The sequence below is a fragment of the Megachile rotundata genome, chromosome 13 (genome assembly GCF_050947335.1).
Source record: "Megachile rotundata isolate GNS110a chromosome 13, iyMegRotu1, whole genome shotgun sequence".
NCBI lineage: Eukaryota > Metazoa > Arthropoda > Insecta > Hymenoptera > Megachilidae > Megachile > Megachile rotundata.
This window is the reverse complement of record NC_134995.1, coordinates 12,975,302-12,990,861: the sequence shown is the minus strand read 5'-3', so window position 1 is coordinate 12,990,861 and position 15,560 is coordinate 12,975,302. Positions and strand designations below refer to the sequence as shown.

The following is a 15,560-nucleotide window of genomic DNA, read 5'->3' as shown; positions in this document are numbered from 1 at the left end:
GATTTATTTTTTAAATTTTGCAAAATTCTATTTGAAAACGCATACAAAATGCAAGTCGAGTCATTTGAGAATGCATACAAAATGCAAGTCGAGTCATTTCAAAGTTATATAAATTGATTAAGTAAGAAAATTGTATGAGTAGTTAAAATTATTACATGTGCATATTACATTGAATATTCGAAAGAGTATGAAAATGAAATATGTTAAGTTCACTGTCGATTGTCGATCGATTTCAGCAAAAAGGTATGAACTTAGAGTGTGAATGTAGTATTGAACTCGGGTGTCGGAGACGTCCCGGGACGTACTCCCTAGGATTAGGCTTTTTTGCACCCGGGTGGTATGTGTGAGAACCGTGGAGTGTGTTTTTGTGAGAATGGACTTTGCAATTTTTTAAATATAGCGATAGGCAGGCAGGTAGCTTACTTCTGGTGTGAATGAGTTAGTTTTAAGTAGGTAGGGCCAGAGCAAGCTTTCACGTTTCTCTGTCCTCCTCTCTCACACGTGAGATGCTTGCATCTGGGGGGTTCACGAAAAATCGAGAAGAGAAAAATTAAATATGAATATATTTAATATCTCTTGAACTCGATTGTTCGTTCAGGCCAGGCCTTTTAGTTTGTAAGTCGCAGTCGGGTTCTAGATCCGACTGCAAAAATGAAGTATACAGTGAAGTGAAGTGCAGTGAAATAAAATATTCTGCTCGGACATTCTTTTACGGACAGCGCATTCTAAGAATCGCTGGTCGTATTTTTATTTTGAGTAATTATTTTTCTTACCAAACTAACTTATATTACATAAAATTTCGATTTTGTTATCGATCGAAATAAATGGATAGTTATGCAATTTTATTTTTATAAAATTGTCTGCTATCCGTTTATGGAGATTGATAGTAAAATTGAGAATTTATGTAATTGAAAAATAAGAATGTCCGAGTTACCGTAAAAATTCGCGAGTGATTATTGTGAGGCTTTGCCGAAGAGAGAAGAGGCTATATGCCGAAGAGCCCCGGCAAAAGTTGCCAAAGAAGAGGGGAACTATCAATGGCTGTCCATCTTAGGATGGACAGTCATTTTGTCACTATGCTCGCTAATATTTTCTTGTGTTTTACAGGTATTTTTTTGAACGATACAAAATGTATCGTTTTGCTCGAATTTTTACGAGCAAAGCCACTCGCGATTTTTATACCCTCCCAATTAAATTTCGAGATTAAATATTTTTGCTTAACTTCGCGATTAAACTTTGAAATTAGAGATTTTTGTGTCCCTTCGCGATTCGAGATTTTTATACCCTCGCGATCATATTACGAAATTAGAGATTTTTATATCCCTTCGCGATTATATTTTGAGATTCGCGATTTTTCTATCCCTTCGCGATTATATTTCGAGATTCGAAATTTGTATATCCCTTCGCGATTTGAATATCCCCCAATTTCATGTGCTAATTATTTTCCTCTGTTTCAGGAATTGACTTTGTATAAATTGTTTTATTGTTGATCGATTTTAAATTCGTAATTTTTATTGTATTTTCTGTTTTTTGGTAGGAGCGTTTCACTTTTTCTCGTACAATTTTATAGGTTAATAAAGTTTTGTATGTTTCAGGTTTTATTTTTGGTAATTTATGTTGTTCTCTCTTTTCAAATCCGCAATTTTCATTGCGTTTTGTATTTTTTCAAATTCTTGTATGAAATAAAGAAAAATTTTGCTCCCTCTCCCACAATTTTCTATGTTAACAAAATTTTGTCTGTTTTAGAACTTAATTTTTGGTAAGTTCTTACATTGTTCTCTCCTCTTAATTTTCCATGTTAATAAATTTTTGTCTGTTTCAGGATTTAATTCTTGGTAAGTTATCATGTCCTCTCTTCTCAAATTTCTGTTTTAATAGATTTTTGTTTGTTTCAGCATTTAATTTTTTGGTAAGTTATGTTCAGTGTGTTAGTTTTACATTAATTCCGAGCTGTGGGAGGAAGGGTGGGCTCGGGCGTAAGTTTTTCGTCACGATATGTGTCACATATGTGTCACATATCGTGACGAAAAACTTACGCAAATCGTGCCTTTTATTCTAACTTGCACTCATATTCTTTTTAACTTTTCCCATAGTAGACTGTAGTAATATTCTGTCATTTTTTAATCAATAGCTCCAAACATAAAAGAAAGTTCTTCAAACTTTCTTTATAAAGTTTTAAATTATTCGAGTGCAAGTTTAGAATAAAAGGCACATGTAGGGATTTTAGAATAAGTATTATGTAGTATTGTCCTGTATCCTGTACTCACATTTATATTGTAGTAAATGATTTTATTTCCAGGTTCGAAGTTCCCAAATCTCTTAGCTGTGTGAATTTTCTTTCGAGTTTCAGGGTTTTTGGATCTTGTCACTTTAATTTGATTTTGAGGGTCTTTACTTCTCTAAGATTTTATTTCGGGTTTGAGGTTTTCATACTTCATCTTGATTTTATTCCCAGTTTTGATGTTCTCGAATTTCTTCGTAATTTTATTAGGGATCTTAAGATTTCCAAACTCAGAAATTTCGATTTTTGAAGAGTTCTTTTTCGAATAAAAAAAGATTTCGTGCCTTGCCTTTCAATTTTTCGTCTTAATTACTTTTTTATGTTTCAGGTATTAATTTTATGTAAGTAATTTTTAATGTCTCATATTTCCCTTATATATTTTTGTGTGTTACAGGTTTTATTTTCAAGTAAGTAACTTTTAATGTTTCATGTTTGTCTTAATAATTTTTGTGTGTTACAGCTTTTTATTTTCAAGTAAGTAATTTTTAATGTTTCATGTTTGTCTTAATAATTTTTGTGTGTTACAGGTTTTACTTTTAAGTAAGTAACTTTTAATATTTCATGTTTGTCTTAATAATTTTTGTGTGTTTCAGGATTTATTTTCAAGTAAGTAACTTTTAATGTTTCATGTTTGTCTTAATAATTTTTGTGTGTTACAGGTTTTACTTTCAAGTAAGTAACTTTTAATGTTTTATGTTTGTCTTAATAATTTTTATCTGTTCCAGATTTTTATTTTAAGTAAGTAATTTTTAATGCTTCATATTTGTCTTAATCACTTTTGTATGTTTCAGGTTTTAATTTTATGTAAGTAATTTTGAATATTTCATATTTGTCTTAATCACTTTTGTATGTTTCAGGTTTTAATTTTTATGTAAGTAATTTATTTATTCATATGTATTTTAATTATATTTGTATGTTTCAGGTTTTTATTTTAACAATTTATCATTGTCTTAATTTTATTCAGATGTTTTAGGTTTTTATTTTAATTAAGTAATTGAATATTTCCCAATTATATTGTTATTTTATTTGCGTACTTTCATCGAGTCGATTCGAGTTTTATTTTTCTTTTATTCCGTAAATGTTAATATGCATTTGCATGTTAGCATGAATTGTGCATGCCCAAACATTTGAATGTTACTAGTCTTGCATTTGCTTCGGTGTCTCGTCCATTCATTGTTACACCTAATTATTCTATAGGTAAATGAATTGGTCATCATTGAAGACTTCTTTCGAGGGATTTCATCGATGGATGCGCTAGTTTTAAATTAGTTTTAAGTTGCACACAAAATATTGTAATATTATTATAGTATGAATGGTGTGTGAAATGTGTATACACGAAGAATGAAGACATCGCTCGAAGACTTCGTGGGATCATCGAGGGATGCGTGCCTTAGTTTTAAGTCGATTAAGCTTTAAGTTAGTTTTAAGTTGTATGCTCGTGGGCGGGAGGGTGGGTCCCTGTAAGTACCTCTCATTCCAACTTGCACTCATCTTCACGATTCTCAGTCTTTGTACGCGTTAGCTTGTAGTATACTCAGTTATTTTTTGTCAATCGTTCCGAACCCAAGTGGATCATTGGGGGTTCATAGCGCCGTGAACACGCGGCAGAGGTGAGCTGCAAGTGCTGGTGTAGCACCAGGGACACATCTCTGCGGGGCCGATCGATTGATGGCTCATCTCGATCTGCCGCCTCACGGCAGGGGTCTCCTCTCTGCGGTCAGACTTGCTTCAAACGCAAGCGGCGGGGAAATGGGAGACCCTCCGCGGATGTGTCACTCGTTCTTGCCAGTATTTTCGGTTCATCTCTGTCTCGTGGTTCACGTAAGACACTATGGACTGCTCTTTGACCCATGGAAGGCGAGGTTCACTTGACCAAAAATACTGATCCCCTTATTTCACAGAAAGTTCTTCTAACTTTCTTTTCTTTTTGTCAGAAAGTTCTTCTAACTTTCTTTGCCTTTTTACGGAAAGTTCTTCTAACTTTCTTCCCCTTGCTTTGCGAATTCGTCATAGATCATATGAGTGCAATCTTGGAATGAGAGGTACCGTGCGGCGTTTAGAATAAGTTAAGCGTGCATATGTGGGGCCCCATGCAATTAGTATTAAGTTAATGTATGTGTGTGTGATACAAGTTCTTTGCTGGATTGTGGTAAAGAACTTGTATATGCGGCCTATGAGCTAAGTCGAGTCAGAACTCATTTATCCTTCCGATAAATGAGGTTGCATTTGGAGGGTGGAAGGGATTTGGAGTTAGGGTGGGTCACTATCGTAGCCACCTCCACGTGGTGTGACCCGGTAATCGGTATAGTTCTCTAAACATTTTTTAATCTTTAGAAAACTATACCGAGCTGAGAGCTACGGTTTTATTTTGCGATTTTATTTGGAATATTTCACTCCGTTGCCTAATTTTCTATGTTAATAAAATTTTATCTTTTTCAGCATTTAATTATTGCTAAATTATCATGTTGTTCTCTCCTCCAAATTTTTGTGCTGATATATTTTTGTCTGTTTCAGAATTTAATTTTTGATAAGTTAAAATATTGAGTGTATTAGTTTCATGTTGATTCCGAGCTTGTGGGAGGAAGGGTGGGCTCGGGCGCAGGTTTTTCGCCACATGTGGCGAAAAGCTTGCGCAAATTGTGCCTTTTGTTCTAACTTGCACTTATCTTTACAAATGTTGTTTAACTTGTTACATATTAGATTGTAGTAATAGCCATTTTTATCGTCAGCTGCTCGAAACTTAAAAGAAAGTTCTTCTAACTTTCTTCTTTACCTCTTTTCTCTACAAAGTTTTAAATTATACAAGTGCAATTTTAGAACAAAAGGCACTTGTAGGGTTTAATCATTTTTGTATGTTTCAGGTTTTTATTTTGTGTACGTAATTTATTTATTCATATGTGTTTCAATTGCATTTGTATGTTTCAGGGTTCTATTGCAACGATTATTGTTTGTTTTAATTTCATCGAGATGTCTCAGGTTTTTGTGTTAATAATTTTTGTTTGTCTTAATTTCATTCAGATGTTTCAGGTTTTATTTTAACTAGATAATCTTGCATTTCCTTTTCTGTTTCATTTCTTTATTTTCACACTTATTTATTTTACAGGTAATGAATAGATCATCATTGGAGACATCGATCATCGTGGGATCATCGAGGGATCATCGAGGGATCATCGAGGGATCATCGAGGGATCATCGAGGAATGCGTGCGCTAGTTTTAAGTTAATTTTGTGCGTGTGTTAATTCTAAGTTAAGTGTGCTCGTGGGCAGGGCGGGTGGGTCCCTGTAAGTACCTCTTATTCCAACTTGCACTCATCTTCTCAATTCTCCAACTTTGTACGCGTTAGCTTGTAGTATACCCCGTTATTTTTTGTCAATCGTTCTGCGCCCAAGTGGATCATTGGGGGTTCATAGCGCTGTGAACTCGGGGCAGAGGTGAGCTGCAAATGCTGGTGTAGCGCCAGGGACACATCTCTGCGGGGCCGATCGATTGATGTTCCGTCTCGATCGGGTGCCTCACGGCAGGGTTTCCTCTCTGCAGTAAGACTTACCTAAAACGTAAGCGGGGAGAAATGGGAAACTTTCCGCGGATGTGTCACTGGTTCTTGTCAGTATTTTCGGTTCATCTCTGTATCGTGGTTCACGTAAGTCACTATGGACTACCCTTTGACCCATGGAAGGCGTGGTTCACTTGGCGAAAAATACTGATCCCCCTTTTTCACAGAAAGTTCTTCTAACTTTCTTTTCTTTTTGACAGAAAGTTCTTCTAACTTTCGTTAGCTTGTAGTATACCCCCTTATTTTTTGTCAATCGTTCTGCGCCCAAGTGGATCATGGGGGGTTCATAGCGCTGTGGACACGCGGTAGAGGTGAGCTGCAAGTGCCGGTGTAGGGCGAGTGATATTCTTTGCCCGGCGGGGCGGATCGGGGTTGGCACCTCTCATACTCTGATGTGCCTCCCCGACCCGCCGCCATTCTGCCAAGGGGCATCACGGTCTGGGTATCCTCTCTGTAGTAAGACGCGAGAGCGCTGGGGGAAATGGGAACCCTCCGCCAACTGGGGTGTATCACTCGTTCTTGCCAAAGGTATCTTCGGTTCATCTTTGCCGTCGTGGTTCACGTAAGCCACTATGGGCTACCCTTTGACCCATGGAAAGCAAGGTTCAGTTGGCGAAAAATACTGTCCCCCTTTTTTGACAGAAAGTTCTTCTAACTTTCTTTTCTTTTAGTAGAAAGTTCTTCTAACTTTCTTATTTCTCTTTGCTTTTTGAATTCGTCATAGATTATTTGAGTGCAATCTTAGAATAAGAGGTACCGTGCGGCGTTTAGAATAAGTTAAGCGTGCGTGTGTTGGATCCCATGCGATTAGTATTAAGTTAATGTATGTGTGTGTGTGTGTGTAATACAAGTTCTTTGCTGGATTGTGGTAAAGAACTTGTATATTTTTGCGAGCCCACGGGCTAAGTAGAGTCAGAACTCATTTATCCTTCTGATAAATGAGGTTGCATTTGGAGGGTGGAAGGGATTTGGAGTTAGGGTGGGTCACTATCGTAGCCACCTCCACGTGGTGTGACCCGGTAATCGGTATAGTTCTCTAAAGATTTTTAAGTCTTAGAAAACTATACCGAGCTGAGAGCTACGGTTTTATTTCGCGATTTTATTTCGAATGTTTCACTCCTTTGTGTAATTTTCTATGTTAATAAAATTTTATCTGTTTCAGCATTTAATTTTTCGTAAGTTCCTACATTGTTCTCTCTTCTCAAATTTCTGTGTCAATAATTTTTTACTGTTTCAGAATTTAATGTTTGGTAAGTTATGTTCTCTCTTTTCGAATGACTGCGTTAATAAATTTTTGTATGTTTCAGCATTTAAAGCACTCAGTAGAACTTACCAAAAATTAGTTTTACATTTATTTCGAGCTTGTGGGAGGAAGGGTGGGCTCGGGCGCAGGTTTTTCGTCACAATTTGTGGCGAAAAGCTTGCGCATATTGTAAGTACCTCTTATTCTAAATTGCACTCATCTTTATCACAATTTTTTAACTTACATATTAGACTTACTTAGTAATAGTTAGTCATTTTTTTCTTAATTTCTTCAAACTTAGAAGAAAGTTCTTACAACTTTCTTCCCTTTCTTCTTTTTCCCAAAGTTTCTTTACAAAGTTTTATATGCGAGTGCAATTTTAGAATAAGAGGTACAGTTAGGGCATATGTATTACAGTATGAGTGAGAGAGTGAATGTGTCCTGCATCCTGTACTCACATTTCACATTTCAGGATTTTTTAATTTTTCAGAATGTAACAAATTTTGTTTCTAGCTTCCAAGTTCTCCTCTCTATTTTATTTCTTCTTCTGTATTTTAAAATTTATCTGGTTTTCAAGACACGTTGTTCTTTCATTTTATTCAGGGCTTCGAGACTTTTGGATTTTCTGATTTTAAATCGAATTTTAGATTTTTCTGACTTCAATTCGGTTTATTCAGATTTTTGACTCTCCAAGATTTCAAATCGAATTTTAGATTCTTCTAACTTCAATTCGGTTTTTTCACATTTTTAACTATCCAAGATTTTATTTTGAGGTTTGCAAACCTCATCGCGCTTTTATTCTCAGTTTTGAGATTTCCGAATTTCCTCGCAATTTTATTTCGGATTTTTCGGTTTCAAATTCGATTTCGATTTTTCGAAAACATTTCATTCGTGATCCTTCGATTTTCTCCCTTAATTACATTTTGCATGTTTCAGGATTTAACTTCAAGTAAGTAATGTTTCATATGTGTTTTAATTATTTTTGTATGTTTCAGAATTTTTTTTAAGTAAGTAATTCAATGAATTATGTTTCTCTAATAACATTTGTTTGTTTCAGATTTTTATTTTAAGTAAGTAATGTTTCATATGTGTCTTAATAACTTTGTCTGTTTCAGGTTTATATTTAAAGTAAGTACTTTTTAATGATTCATATATGTCTTAATTATTTTTGTATGTTTCAGGTTTGTTTTAAGTAAGTAATTTTTAAGGTTTCATGTTTGTCTTAATAATTTTTGTGTGTTACAGGTTTTATTTTCAAGTAAGTAATTTTTAATATTTCATTATTCTCTTAACTACTTTTGTCTATTTCAGGTTTTAATTGTATGTAAGTAATTTTTAAGGTTTTATTTTTGTCTTACTCATTTTTGTATGTTTCAGGTTTTTATTTTAAGTAAGCAATTCAATGTTTCATATATGTTTTAATTATGTTTGTCTGTTTCAGATTTTTATTTTATGTAAGTAATTCAATTATTTGTATGTGTCTTAACCACATTTGTATGTTTCAGATTTTTATTCTAATAATTCATGTATGTCTGAATTTCATTCAAATATTTCAGGTTTTATTTTAATTAGGTATTGAAAAGTTTTACATGTGTCTTAATTACATTTTTATATTACAGATTCTGATTGTAAGTAAGTAATTGAATATTTCCCAAGTACATTGTTATTTTATTTGCGTATTTTTATCGAGTCGACTCGAGTTTTATTTCACTTTTATTAAGTAAATGTTAATATGCATGTGAATGTTAGCATGAATTGTGCATGCCTAAATATTTGAATGTTACTAGTCTTGCATTTGCTTCGGTGTCTCCTCCATTCATTGTTACACCTAATTATTCTATAGGTAAATGAATTGGTCATCATTGAAGACTTCTTTCGAGGGATTTCATCGATGGATGCGCTAGTTTTAAATTAGTTTTAAGTTGCGCACAAAATATTGTAATATTATTATAGTATGAATGATGTGTGAAATGTGTATACACGAAGAATGAAGACATCGCTCGAAGACTTCGTGGGATCATCGAGGGATGCGTGCCTTAGTTTTAAGTCGATTAAGCTTTAAGTTAGTTTTAAGTTGTATGCTCGTGGGCAGGGTGGGTGGGTCCCTGTAAGTACCTCTCATTCCAACTTGCACTCATCTTCACAATCCTCAATCTTTGTACGCGTTAGAGTGTAGTATACTCAGTTATTTTTTGTCAATCGTTCCGAACCCAAGTGGATCATTGGGGGTTCATAGCGCTGTGAACACGCGGCAGAGGTGAGCTGCAAGTGCTGGTGTAGCGCCAGGGACACATCTCTGCGGGGCCGATCGATTGATGAACCATCTCGATCTGCCGCCTCACGGCAGGGGTCTCCTCTCTGCGGTCAGACTTGCTTCAAACGCAAGCGGGGAGAAATGGGAGACCCTCCGCGGATGTGTCACTCGTTCTTGCCAGTATTTTCGGTTCATCTCTGTCTCGTGGTTCACGTAAGACACTATGGACTGCCCTTTGACCCATGGAAGGCGAGGTTCACTTGACCAAAAATACTGATCCCCTTTTTTCACAGAAAGTTCTTCTAACTTTCTTTTCCTTTTGTCAGAAAGTTCTTCTAACTTTCTTTGCTTTTTGACGGAAAGTTCTTCTAACTTTCTTCCCTTTGCTTTTTGAATTCGTCATAGAATATTTGAGTGCAATCTTAGAATGAGAGGTACCGTGCGGCGTTTAGAGTAAGTTAAGCGTGCGTATGTGGGGCCCCATGCAATTAGTATTAAGTTAATGTATGTGTGTGTGATACAAGTTCTTTGCTGGATTGTGGTAAAGAACTTGTATATGCGAGGCTATGAGCTAAGTAGAGTCAGAACTCATTTATCCTTCTGATAAATGAGGTTGTATTTGGAGGGTGGAAGGGATTTGGAGTTAGGGTGGGTCACTACCGTAGCCACCTCCACGTGGTGTGACCCGGTAATCGGTATAGTTCTCTAAAGATCTTTTAGTCTTTAGAAAACTATACCGAGCTGAGAGCTACGATTTTATTTAAAATATTTCACTCCTTTGCCTAATTTCCTGTGTGAACAAATTTTTGTCTGTGTCAGAATTTAATTTTTTGTAAGTTATGTTCAGTGTATTAGTTTTATTCTAATTCCGAGCTGTGGGAGGACAGGGTGGGCTCGGGCGCAGGTTTTTCGTTACGATATGTGACGAAAAGCTTGCGCAAATTGTAAGTGCCTTTTGTTCTAACTTGCACTCATCTTGACGACAATTTTTTAACTTGTTAAATATTAGTTTGTAGTAGTAACCTATCATTTTTATTAACAGTTGCTTTAAACTTAAAAGAAAGTTCTTCCAACTTTCTTCTTTTACTCTTTTCTTTACTTACTTTTACATTATACGAGTGCAATTTTAGAACAAAAGGCACATTTAGGGCTTTAATTTTATGTAAGTGTTTTCAATGTTCCATATTTGTCTTAAACATTTTTGTATGTTTCAGGTTTTAATTTTATGTAAGCAACTTATTTATTCATATGTGTCTTAATTGTATTTGTTTTTTTGTTTCAGGTTTTTATTTGAACGATTCATGTTCTTTTTATTGTTACACCTATTGTTTCTATAGGTAATAGGTCATCATTGAAGACGTCAATCATCGAGGGATCATCGAGGGATCATCGTGGGATCATCGAGGGATGCGTGCGTTAGTTTTAAGCTTATTGTACGCGTGCGTTAATTTTAAGCTAATTTTATGCGTGCGTTAATTCTAAGTTAAGTGTGCTCGTGGGCAGGGCGGGTGGGTCCTTGTAAGTGCCTCTCATTCTAAATTGCACTCATCTTCTCAATTCTGAAACTTTGTACGCGTTAGTTTGTAGTATACCCACTTATTTTTTGTCAATCGTTCTGCGCCCAAGTGGATCATTGGGGGTTCATAGCGCTGTGAACACGCGGTAGAGGTGAGCTGCAAGTGCCGGTGTAGCGCGAGTGATATTCTTTGCCCGGCGGGGCCGTTCGGGGGGAGCACCTCTCATAGCATGATGTGCCCCCCCGTTCTGCCGCCATACTGCCAAGGGGCATCACGGTAAGGGTGTCCTCTGTATAAGTCGCCCGCGCGTCAGAAATGGGAAACCCTCCGCCAACTGGGGTGTATCACTCGTTCTTACCAAAGGTATCTTCGGTTCATCTTTGCCGTCGTGGTTCACGTAAGCCACTATGGACTACCCTTTGACCCATGGAAAGCAAGGTTCGCTTGGCGAAAAATAATGGTCCCCTTTTTTTACAGAAAGTTCTTCTAACTTTCTTTTCTTTTAGTAGAAAGTTCTTCTAACTTTCTTCTCTTTTAGTAGAAAGTTCTTCTAACTTTCTTTTTTGCCCCTTTGCTTTTTTACTTCGTCGTAGATTATTTGAGTGTAATCTTAGAATGAGAGGTACCGTGCGGCGTTTAGATTAAGTTAAGCGTGCGTGTGTGGGATCCAATGCGATTTGTATTAAGTTAATGGATGTGCGTGTGTGTGTGTGTGTAATACAAGTTCTTTACTGGATTGTGGTAAAGAACTTGTATGTAGAGTGAGAACTCATTTATCCTTCTGATAAATGAGGTTGCATTTGGAGGGAGGAAGGGATTTGGAGTTAGGGTGGGTCACTATCGTAGCCACCTCCACGTGGTGTGACCCGGTAATCGGTATAGTTCTCTAAAGATTTTTAAGTCTTAGAAAATTATACCGAGCTGAGAGCTACGAATTAGATTAAAATTTGTTCCACATTTTCAATTGTTTGTACAAAAGAACGGGAAATTTAGATCGACATGAGCTTTCATTTCAATCTCTAATAATTTGGAATACATTTGTAATAAATTTTGTGTGTAAAATATTGTCTTTTCCAGGTATTTTTATCAATTTTACAGAGTTGAAAAGCAAATATCTATTTACCATCATATACTTACTTCATCATGCACTTTTAATGCACGACTCTTGGACTACCACATCATACATTTATCAAGCATCCATAATATTTTCTTAAACCAAAATATCGTTGAATAAATGAAATTGTAATAGTACATCGTAAGTATTATCTTAATATCATTTTCTAAGGTTTATTAAAAATATTTAGAAAACGATATCGGTAACTCTTAGTCATTTTTAAAGTTCTTCGAATGGTTTTATAGCTCGACCGTCAGATGCCGCTACCTGTACCGTTTCAAATGCGCGGCAGTATAAACTTGCCTGCATAAAAATAAAACTTCTGCAACGTGTTTACTTTGATTCATCAGTTATTTTGCAATAACACATTAAGCAGATGAAATAATTACATCCTCATTTCGAGATAAATATAAAGGTAAACATAGCCTAAAATACCTTTAGAACTACCAACAGAACTTGAATTATTTCGATACCCAGATTTGGGTCAACAGTGCTGGCAACCTGTGGTATAGTTTCTTGTTCCCTGAAACTTTCAAATTTTACTCAAAGTCTACAGCTTATAATCTTCTATAACAAAACGCGAGTACAATATATAAAGAATTTATTGCTGGCATGTGTAAATTTGCAAACTAGTGAATTCAACAATCTGCATTCTAGGACCTTTTGTTTGTCAACTTGTTTGTGGGCACAACATGATAGTGTTTTGTTTATGTACTGCAGTAAACGTATGTTCTGCGTAGTTGATAGTGAAGGGTGTTCTTTAACAATTATGACAGTATTTCTGATATATATAGCAACGTCATTGAACTCTTAAGACTTGATGAATACTCGGCGAGACGTCTCGTAACTGTATATCGAATACGGCGATATGCGGAGATCACATATCGATAATATGACATGGTCATTTCTGTAAGTAGCTCGTAAACGTTGTGCGATATGGTCAATGTCTTATTTCCATTTTTAAATTCCTATTTAGTATAAGCGAAAATGGCAGTTCTAGTAGTCAGTGGCCAGAACTTGATCAAAAAAATCAAGCCAAGCATTCTGTACGTAAGAAGGACTTGAGTCTTAGAGAAAGTGATAGAATAATAAATTTGGATGAGCTTGAGTATCCAGAACTTGGTGAGGCTAGTACTAGGAGCAGAAATTCAATTGTACCCAAAAAGTATTGCTTGTCGAATCCTTATATCAAAATTATAGTACCTATGGAATCGAACGCGGAACCGAAACAGTCCAAGACTGTAAAACGTTATAGAAGAACGGACAAGATTTGTATTAATTTGCAGGAAGCTTTACAGGTAATTATAACTAGATTTAAGATAATAAATCAACTGGATTATTAACTTTGTAATCTTATTTACAGAATACTAGGTGTGTGAACAAGATATGCAATAAAGATCTGCCTAGATTGAAGATTAACTTGTACAAGGGAAACCTTGGTATAATATCACCGGGTATAACAGACCGAAACAAAGATTCTGATCTTAGGAAAGTTAGAGTTTGTATCCTGAAGGATAAAAAGCCATCAAAGTTGAAGAAAATCATTTTACTCAATCGCAATATCAAAGCCCAAATTAATATACAGAAAAGAGATTTTGAACGTGCTAAGATGGAGGCTGTGTGCAAGGATGTAGATACACTTAATTTTAATTCTTTAAAAATCACGACAGATCCGGATACAGATCCAAATTATGTTAGAAGAATGTGCACGATGACACTGTACGATAAGGATTACAGAGACAAGAACACGAATGATGTTTTTGAAAGCTGCATCTACTATAGGCCAGATATAATCGAACAAATAAATAATCTTCACATTCAAGGCAGACAGTTGCCGAACAGATTGCTAGGGAATACAGACAGACAGGATCTCCCTCGGTTTGACACGAATGTAATTGAAAATGATATTGTCCCACAAACTCTTTCCTTCGAATTAAACGATGACATTAAAGAAGAAATCAAACAAGAAAATGTTAGCGTAAAAGTAGAAGATACGAACTTAATAAAATATTCTCGCAGTTTTAGAGAGTAAGTATTTCAATCTGTACATAATCAAATAGCCCACTATTCTGAACTTTATATAATACTTAAGTCTTACTTCATACCATTGTATAACATGAATTTGTATGCTCAAACCATTGTTTTTGTTCATATACATAATAAACATTATGTATCGTATCATTAAAATGTTTATTAAGTTGTACTACCTATCCTGCAGCCTGCTCCCTACGATAACTTCCATAGCTACAATTAACTTGAACGATGGCAAACCAGTCAGCATATTGACTCTGGGAATCTGTTCATCTTGCAGATATTGTACAAATATGCTGATAAAAAGCCTAAACGAAAGTCTCGAACAATTTTTGAGGGAAATCTGTAGATTTCAGAAGAGATTTCACGAAAAATACCCGAACAAGTCCAAGTACAAACGTCGCTATTACGCTGGTTTAAAGGAAGTTCGCAAACAGATCGACTTAAACAAGATTAAATTCGTGATTATTGCCCCTGATCTCGAGAAAGTTGACCTTGAGGGTAATTGCCAAGATTCGTGCGTTTCGATAGAGAAATAAATTCACAGATTAATTGCAACATTTTAGGCGGACTGGACGATCAAATTGATAAATTGCTCGATGCGTGTAGAAAGCAGAACGTAGTTTATTGTTTCGGATTAAGGAGGCGAAAATTGGGATATTATATTCACGGGAGAGGACTAGTAGGATGTATTGGTATTGCAAATTATTTTGGAACCGAGGCAAGCATTTATAGAATCAACCACATACATACAGAATACTTATTACACTTATTTTCAGGTGCTCTTTAAAAACGTTTTGCTGGAATTGGTGCAAGCGCGTAACGCATTCAAACAATTGAGTGGCACGCCGGAAACCACTATCGATATATCGAAAGTGCTTCCGGAAGATTACTTGCCCTTTGAGAGCGTTAACGCGCTTTTAAAAGCTTTATCTCCTCTCAGCCCCTACAGCTGACCGGAAGTGATAAAAAATGCAATTATTTGCACTCGTTGGTAGATAAAACTGGCAATTATTACAATATTAGTGGCAATGTAGATTTTTTATGTTTTATATCTGTTGAAATTCAATAAAATTGTACTGTTCTCATTTCACTTTGAGATTTTTGCAAAGGGATATAGGATGTAGATCATATAAGTTTCTGTGATACAATTCTTTTTTTGTTTAGTTTTTTTAGTGTTAAGTTTTAGAATTTTAGAATTTTAGAAGTTTTAAATGTTTGGCACTTTAGAACCTTGTAGGTAGACTAGAAAAATTAAAAAGCAAATGGCGGTTGTTGAAAATGAAGGTAGCTGCATCGAGCCCCACTTCGAATGTTTATAATCTTAATACGTAATCAATTTCTTTCCGATTAGCTCAAAATTACCAGAAAATATTTCAGAAACAGTGAACATTTAAGAATATAACAGATGTTTATATCTTTGAATAATAATTAAATAAGTCTATCTTACCTAGTGGAGACAGGAACCATCTATCCTAAAAATGTATCGACCGCTCAGTTATCTGCCAAGATAAAACAGTTTTATCGTAGGCGTCTGAACATGTGGGACACGTTCCCGTTCGTTAA

The 15,560-nt window shown here is 35.5% G+C and overlaps 1 protein-coding gene across 5 annotated transcripts; it reads left to right on the top strand.

Moving 5' to 3' along the window:
• The first annotated feature begins 12,434 nt into the window (after nt 1–12,434).
• Nucleotides 12,435–15,087, top strand: LOC100880499 (SECIS-binding protein 2). Of its 5 annotated transcripts, XM_076538599.1 has the most exons (7): nt 12,435–12,872; nt 12,940–13,085; nt 13,164–13,261; nt 13,327–13,991; nt 14,182–14,495; nt 14,561–14,715; nt 14,774–15,087. In XM_076538599.1, the coding sequence occupies exons 1-7, from the start codon at nt 12,832–12,834 to the stop codon at nt 14,948–14,950; spliced, it is 1,596 nt and encodes a 531-aa protein (XP_076394714.1). In that variant the 5' UTR covers nt 12,435–12,831; the 3' UTR covers nt 14,951–15,087. The 5 variants fall into 5 exon arrangements, with proteins under 5 accessions (XP_076394714.1, XP_076394713.1, XP_076394712.1 ...); XM_076538598.1 differs by having other exon boundaries at nt 12,958–13,261; XM_076538597.1 differs by having other exon boundaries at nt 12,439–12,872; nt 12,940–13,261.
• The last annotated feature ends 473 nt before the right edge of the window (nt 15,088–15,560 follow it).

Excerpts from the sequence above, each read along its gene's own strand:
- LOC100880499 (XM_076538597.1), top strand. The coding sequence starts at position 12,832 with ATGCGGAGATCACATATCGATAATATGACATGGTCATTTCT. Across the intron at positions 13,262-13,326 it reads ATTTGCAGGAAGCTTTACAG|AATACTAGGTGTGTGAACAA; the intron begins GTAATTATAACT and ends TCTTATTTACAG. Across the intron at positions 13,992-14,181 it reads TATTCTCGCAGTTTTAGAGA|CCTGCTCCCTACGATAACTT; the intron begins GTAAGTATTTCA and ends CCTATCCTGCAG.